Source organism: Monopterus albus, unplaced genomic scaffold (assembly GCF_001952655.1).
Source record: "Monopterus albus unplaced genomic scaffold, M_albus_1.0 scaffold133.1, whole genome shotgun sequence".
NCBI lineage: Eukaryota > Metazoa > Chordata > Actinopteri > Synbranchiformes > Synbranchidae > Monopterus > Monopterus albus.
Window position 1 is genome coordinate 2287343 of NW_018128013.1, and position 8383 is coordinate 2295725.

At 40.6% G+C, this 8383-nt stretch overlaps 1 protein-coding gene across 1 annotated transcript in view; it reads left to right on the forward strand.

Moving 5' to 3' along the window:
- The window catches only part of brinp2 (bone morphogenetic protein/retinoic acid inducible neural-specific 2), a 257146-nt gene that overhangs the window by 101548 nt on the left and 147215 nt on the right, over nucleotides 1-8383 (forward strand). The window contains exon 3 of the mRNA XM_020613359.1: nucleotides 16-278. Coding sequence (XP_020469015.1) covers nucleotides 16-278 — 263 coding nt within the window. The remainder of the gene's footprint in view (nucleotides 1-15; nucleotides 279-8383) is intronic.

The following is an 8383-nucleotide window of genomic DNA, read 5'->3' on the forward strand; positions in this document are numbered from 1 at the left end:
TCATGGTTCCTGCTATGGCTGCCGTTGCCCACCCAAGCTGAACCAGTGCGCAGTGGGGGACACGGCGGGAAGGCGCTTCATGGGTCCTTGTCGTCCCCCTCATCCTCGTCATCTTTCTCCTCCTTCTCCACATTCCCCTCCAGCTTCAGCACGAGGCACAGTGGAGGGCATCTTGACTGGCTGCTGTCGGAGAAGGGCCCGTTCCACAGATGTCCAGAGTACACCGAGTTCAGAGAGAGGTTCCAGCAGGGATTTTCTACCAGATACAAGATTTACAGGTGAGAGATATCTGCACAGAGTGTGTGTGTGTTAGAAGGAGAGAGGAAGCATTGGATTTTAAAAATCAAGTGGAGGGGAAAAGTTTTTTTTCTCACTTAAACCTAAGTGTGTGTCATGCTATCATGCTGCCTGTCTCCTAAATGAGTGCTTCCCATGCAGGTTGGCTTGTGACCTCTTAATACAAAACATCTCTCTTTGAGATCAGAAGAACTTAAACTAGCCAGTATTTTAATAATAAAAGGAATGGACCAATTACCATAGTACAAACAGGCACAATTATCTATAGCATAGCACATTAACTGTATTTTTCTTTCTTTATTTTCTGTTTACAGCGTATATGCTCATTTGGATATTTAGCTAAATAAGATCACAACAACCCAGTGTTCTTGGAAAGAGTCCATATTGAATAATTCTGAATGGCATGATTTATGTCCATTACAAAAGTAGTTATACATTGCAGAGGTCCTGCACCCTTGGTGGTGCAAGCTGTGGTTACATGGGTGTTTGGCAGACTCATGCAGTGGATTGGCTTCACAAAACTGCAGTGGTTTTCCTGCATTGCTGTGTTCTTGTTTTTTTCATAGCAGCCATACACAGATATTGCAGAAAGCAATCATTTAAAACAGCATTAGATGTGATATAGAGTGTTGTATAATGATCCAATGCCTGATTTTGTCTGGTGATGGGGCTGACCACTAATGCTTCCCTCTCCTTAAGTACGTACCATCCTAAAACAGACACAAGCCTGAGTAGAGGAGCTGCCCTAAAAGTAAATTCAGGGAATAAAAGTCCCCACTGTTGTTCTGTAACACTATAAGACCAGTAACAATATACTACCAAACTAATCTTTAACACACCAGTACAGCTGCAAAGCAAATCAGTACACCTCACAGTTAAACTGAAAAATCAAACACCCCAAATTTTAGTTGAAAGAGCAAGCAAAAAAGCAAACAAAAAAAAACATATACCTACAAGCAGAGCTCATGTTGGGAACCAGCACAAGTATAATGATCCAAACTCAATATAGAAAAAAATATGACCACATTAATGCAACACTAACTCTTGAATTCAAACAAGATGCTATGTGTGTTAGAGCATGTAATGAAAAGATGTTCTATATCACTTTTACTCAAAACATATTTTGCCACAAACACCCCTCGTTGTATTAAAATTTGCTGGATGGCTGAAATCTAATTTTATAGCTAGCGATGTGATATGTCTGTTGGTGGAGCAAAGAACTGTGCAACAGTAATATCTCCTTTCAACTCATGAGGGATGATTCTGTGTTTGTGGGCTCGAGGAGATAAGAAGCGAAGGAAAAACATTTCTTTGCATTTGATGAATTTCACCACCACCAGTATGCTCTTTCTTTAACTGCCTACCCTTTTCCTCCTTTAATCTCCTCATCACATTAGTTAATTAACTTGAGATAAGTTGTTTGACATATTTTGTGCTGTTATTTTTGAGTGTAAATTGAGTTTACAGTAAGGTTATCCTGCTGCTTCCTAATTTAACCAAAGTGACTGAGTTCAATGGGAAGCATGGTGATGCAGTGGATAGTGCTGTCACCTCACAGCAAGAAGGTTCTGGTTCGATCCTGGGCCAACCTGGTGCCTTTCTGTGCGGAGTTTGCATGTACTCCCTGTGCCTGAGTGGATTCTCTCTGGGTACTCCAGCTTCCTCCCACAGTCCAAAGACATGCAGCTTAGGTTGAATGGTGGTTCTAAATTGCCGGTAGGAGTGTGTGTGGTTGTCTGTTTCCAGCTGTCAGCCCTGTGACAGACTGGCAGCCTGTCCGGTGTGGACCCTCTTCTCACCCAGTGTCAGGTGGGATTGGCTCCAGCCCCCCCACAACCCTTGTTAGGATAAGCGGTATAGATAATGGATGGATGGATGGACTGAGTTCGACTGATTAAGGAGTGACTAAACATGGATCAGAGGGAATAGCAAATGTACTGTCTCTGCCAGATTAAAGCCAGAGCTTTAAATGTGCTCAGTGTAATATATGACTAGACGAAAGAGGAGCTGTTGTTCATTGTATAGATGTGATTCTGTCAGATTTTTCTTTAATCCCTCAGACTTCTTTGCTGATTCTTTATGTTCTCAATTATGGTTCAGCGGGATCAGAAAAGATGTAATGAAGGCCTGTGTTTATGAGCAGCCATTACAACTTAATATCAATTATATACTGTATAGTGGCTATTATAGTCATAGAAACATAAGCAACATTACATTCAGCTCTGATGATATAGCATTTTGCCTTTTCAGAACAGAACTCCACACAGAAAAACATCTCATTTTTAAATTCTTCAAATTCACACACACACACACACACACACACACACCCATCCTTGTTTTTGTCACTTACCGGGTCCCTACATAGGCTTACATTCATTTCCAGGAGACTAACCCTAACGTTAACCAGAACTTCTACCTTCCTAACCTTAACCCTTACCCTAACACTTAACCAAAGCCTACACTTGCTCTAACCTTACACCCTATCGTTTTCATAAAATTCAACAAACCACGTTGTGGGGACCAGCCTCTGGTCCCCACAGGTGACTTCTGGTCCCCACAAAGATAGTAACTTGTGGATTTTTGGCCGTGCAAGTATTGAAAAACAAGGCCACACACACACACACAATCTATTTCTGTTGAAGCATGGCATTTAAAGGGAGGACTCACACACACTCCTGCAACATTTTTATCAGTCCAAATGATGAATACATCAAGCATAACCCTGAAACTCATTTTATATATAAAGTTTCCCATAGAAAGCGAAATTGGAGATGAAAGAATTTTATTAGTCCTTTCTGGTCTAGATCCAGCATGGTTCAGCATATAGATCAAAGCAGCATCACATTTCAGAACAATAATTACAATTGGTAGAGTACAATTGGTGGGAATACTTTCTCAGTTAACTTTCAGCTGAGTAATGGGTATAGAGTAAGATGTACAGCACAGTCGGATGTGAACACTGAATTTCTAGTGTATCTGTCTTATGGCCCAGCAGCACTCAGAACATATAAAATGATGCATATTACAGTGTTTTTATATGCATGATGTTAATATCATAAAAATGCTACATGGCAATATCACACACAAATAGGACACATTGTAAGAAATATTGACTCAAACTCAGTTATTGTATATATTTTTGTGTTTGCATTAGATCAATTTATGGAAGGAATTACAAAAATTTAGGATATTCAAATTCACTGGGCCTCCTTTTGGTTTAAGTACTATGATTATATTTTTATTTCATCTCTGCTTACAATAAAAAATGTATAACAGAGAACCCCAAAAATAAAGCTAGCTCATTTGGACATGGTTGGCAAGGATTTTACATCCTGCAGTTCCTGGGTTGGGACCCAGAATGTCTTTTACAGGCCACATGTATGCTGCTGGAGAACATGTGCCGGGACAGGGGGTTTGTGTGTGTGTTAAGAGGCTGCTACTGTAGCTTGTGTGGTCTATGAATGATGCAGTGGAGGCCTGCGCCGGGCACAGAGTTCATGTTAGCCTGTCCCCATTATCATTATTTCAAATTTAATACCAAACGTGATAGATATACACTGTACCAGCAGAGGCTGCAATATGAGTTTCCATTTCCTCAACTTGAAATATATTCAGATTTTTTTAACTTTGCCTAGTCGTTTCCTTCCCCTCCCTCCTTCCTTCCCTCCACCCATGAGTGCTTTAAAAATAGATTTTCCTAGCTTGTAGCCATTAAAGTCGTCACAGCCATTTGTACTGTCAGAAACATAGACTAGACTGAAAATGATATGTTCTAATTACCCGTGTTGTGTTTTCCTTCTTTGACGTTATAGGAGTTGACTGTGACTGTGTTTCAAAAGATGCACAGTTGTGTACAGATTGTTTTGAAGTGAGTCATAAAGGTTCCTGCTCACTTTTTCTGTCTCATACCAGTTGTCATTTGTCAACTTTTATTCATCCAGAAAAAACCAGCCGAGTGTGTAAAGATATGTGACAGGTTTGTTTGCAGTTCTTAAGTCACTTTTACTCTCAGCTTGTTCCTGCACTCGCTCCTCGTGGGTCCGGCCTTCCGTTCCCCAGCTCTGCACTCTCCAGCTTTCCATTCCCCAGCTCCACGTGGTCTGCCTGTCTTGTCCCCAGCTCCACGCTGCCTGTCTATCCAGTACCTGCTCTGCCTCTGTCCCATTTCCCCAGCCAGTACCTGCACTCCAACTGCTTCATCTCTCCCCCACCCAGTAACTGACCTCTTATTTGTCTAATAAAAGCCTTTTGTGTTCCACTCCCGGTGTGTGTCTATATGTTGGGTCTACCTGCACCTGCTCCTTGACAAGCAGAGTTTTTCCTCCCCCCCTGCTTCTACCTTCCTTTTTGCAGTCTTCACTTCCTTTCAATCTCTTTAGTCAATTGGAGAGACAGCCTCACTTACAGATGAAGGGGAAGTGTAGTGTGAAATGACAGGTGATGTTTTTGTGACATAAGTGGGACAGATTGTCACAGGACTCCAGTATTTAGCTGCAGGATGAGATTACTGTGTAAAACAGAGTCCAGCAGGTTACTGTCTTCACTGCAAAATTTCAGCTCTCAGATCTTGAATATTTGATTACTAGAATTGAAAACTGCTTACCTACCCAACAAACGAATTTCCAAATAGTCGCATATTCAAGTCCAGCCCTACTTGATTTAAGATATTTCATGTTACTTAGAGGTCACTTTTTGCAGCGTTGAGACAGCCTCAAGTGGCCATAGTAACTATGATATGAAGCCAGTGAGGTAGTTACATGATGTAGTGTTTTGAAGAACAAGGTCCGTACTAGGATGAGGGCTGTGGTGGATAGATGAATCAGATAACAAAGGATTTTCACACAGTCAAACATTGTGCTTTTATTCCACAACCACTCTTCTACCTTAGCTGTGTTTTTTACTATGATGACAAAGGTCATTATTTTAGCTCTAAACCTATCCAAGGTGTTTTTGTGCCTATTAAAAGGAGAACTAACTGGAACATAAGAGTCAGGTCTGACTCTGATGAAGACACAATAGTGTTGAAACAGTCTAATTTGTTTGCACCATTAAAAGCAGCAAATCAATCACAGTCCTATCTCCTTTTGATATGTTTGCTGTCCTGCATCAGCTGCATATTGCTGGAAGACACACAAAGAACACCTTTTTTGCCATTTAGGGTGAAGGATTGTGGGCAGGACACTTTCAGGGAACACTGGCAACATGACATATTCCTCCTGATGTGTTTCACTTTCTCAAACACAGAAATCATAAAATTACCAATTTTTAGTTTTTTGGCAAATATTTTGCTTTATTCTCCCTGGCGTTCTAGCTTAACCTAATAGTTTTAATTAAATTTAATATCCAAACCATAGTGACTGTACATACATAAGAATCAGTTCTTGTCATGATTATGTGGTTGTATGGCTTTTGGGTTTTCGGAAGGCACTGCTAAAATAACAGTAGGCTGGAGGACATTGTGGAGCAACCTGCTGTTGAATCTGAATAACCCTGTCTCCTACAAATTATGTTTATGTGTTTGTCGTCCGTCCGACCCATTCTCGTGAACGCAACATCTCAGAGATGCTTTGAGGGAATTTCTTCAAATTTGGCACAAGTGTCCACTCAAGGGTGAGTTGAGTAGGGTTTGGTGGTCAAAGGTCACTGTCACAATTTGCATCTTCAGTCCCATGTGCGGTTATGCTTAGGCACCATTTTCAAAGTATTCCAGCAGACATTACAGTACATTTGCTGCAAAGCAGATTTGCCTTTGCAAATTAGTTGTATTGTATTATAAACATGTTCTAAGAGACAGGATTGATTTTAAGGCACTATGGCCACTGTAGCAGGCAAAGCTGTAAACTGTCAGAAATCTCTGTTGATGCATACTTGGGTTTCCTCCTAGCCGCTCTTTACAGTTTGATATAAGTTGTTCTCAGTTTGTTACGTCCGCGGATCAGGCCATCCCTGGTGTGCGGCTTGCCGTAACACAGTTAATAACATGTACAACAGAGTGTCCTTTAAGCTCATCACTGAATGAGTTCACTCAATCATTTAAAGAAGTTCTTAAAGCAAAAAGGGCCTTCATTTCAGATACAATTCAGTCATGACCCAGCCATGTGCGACAGTCCCCTGTTATGTCAGAAATGACTGATACCTCTCATCACTCCTCCTCACTATCAAAGATTCTTTGCCTCCCTCTTTGTGTACTTTCTAACTGCGTTCAGAAATGTCTCAGATTGATTTTGCTATTATTTTAATTTTGCTTTTGTTTTAGTTTTTGCTACATAACCCGCTACCCACAACAACAAACAAACTTGTACCTTTTGTCAGCACATCCCTTCTCAGCGTATGCTCAAGAACACTGGCACACTTCCTCCCAATTTGTATGAAAACAATGACAGTGGCAGTGAAACAAAGGCTTTGTGCAACATGGGCTTTGAGGAAACTGTGCCAAGCCAGAAAGCAATGACTACTTTTTCATAAGAACTGTATTTATGGGTCATTTTTAAAAGAAGCATTGTAAATTTTCCTTTCGGCTTGGCTTACCATTATGGCTTTTCAGGTTTATTATGATCATATTATTTTCACTTACACAAATAATGTTGCTTGTGTCATACATTATGAAATAATCATTTTTTGTGCCAAAGAACAGGAGACCAGCAGTAAGTCAAATAGTAAACTACAGAGAAAACAGACTCTTTCATATGTAAAAAGCACTTCTCTTGTGTTTCTAAATGTACTTGTGACCTTCGTTAATGCTAATACTGTATCTGATCATTATTAAGGATGCCAGCAGCCTTTTCTCCCCATTAACTTTTTACTGAGCAAGAACAAAATTGGCCGCTCTCATTAGCTTTTAATCGGGGGTAATGGAGATGGGAATACAGTTTTCTGGGCTAACCCTAATCCCTTAAATCCTTTAATCTCATCATCACATAAGTTACATCAGCTGTTAGAGCTGAAAAACTATCAATGATGAGGACATGATGTCTGCACTTTTCACCAAGTTTGATAGCCTCTCTCTTATGGTTGTAGTCTGTGGAGAAATCCCACTCTAACTCCAAATAAGAAACAAGGGAGGGGCCAGTTGAACAATTTGATCATAAGTGGCACTTTTCTTGTGCTTAAAAATTTCTTAGTTACAAACATTATTTAGAAGTATTCAAGAATTAGTTCATAGTGATGAACAGACAGAGGCAGAACATTCATTTGACTTCAGGATTATCTGAATACCAATATGCTAAATTAATATTCTGTTCATCATCATCGTGGCTTGGCAATTACCAAGAGCTATTTTAGATTTTAGTATTATTATTGGCATATTTTGTCACAGCAGTTAAATGGTCACAAAATTTATATTGTGCTGTTTGTCACGACATTCCATCTTGAACAATTCAATTAGTCTCATGGATAAACCAAGCAAACAGTTCACTCAAATTTTGACCAAAGAACATGTTTATCCTCCTACACAGAAAACTGTCTCTCATTGGGGGGGGTGGGGGGTGGGGGGGTCTTCTCTGGTCCACAACATCAGAGACACAGAGATTAACACAGACAGAGCAGCGGGACAGAAACAGGCCTGTGGCTTTGTGATGAAAACAGTCAGTAGGCAACAGCCTGCACAGCAGGAAGACTTGCCTGTCAGGCCCACTGTGTGTGTGTGTGGGGGTGTGTATTTCTGTGTGCTAGCTAACAAACACAACTCTGAAATAAATATAATACAAATATAGCTCTTACACTGTTTTGCCACACAAACAGTCTGCTTGATATGTTAACCTTTCTGTTTCACAGAGGAATTAAAAAGAAGAATCAGCACCTTCTGTTCTTATTACCACAGGACTTATGGGGCTCTATTTTCCTGCAAGAGGGGCCATCGCTAAACTTATGTCTAAACTCCAGGTGCAAGGTGAATATAGGTGTTTTCAATATTGTTTTGCAGTTTTGGTGACCACAGATGCGGCCATAGATCATCTGCAGCCAGGTGTTACCTGGCATATTATGAAGGATGGGTAAAATACATTATTAGAGCAGGGAATGCAGGTGGAGTCGGGGCTGGCTTTAGTTATGTCCAGTCAAACCAGCTCCTCTCATCCCCTTCAGCAGG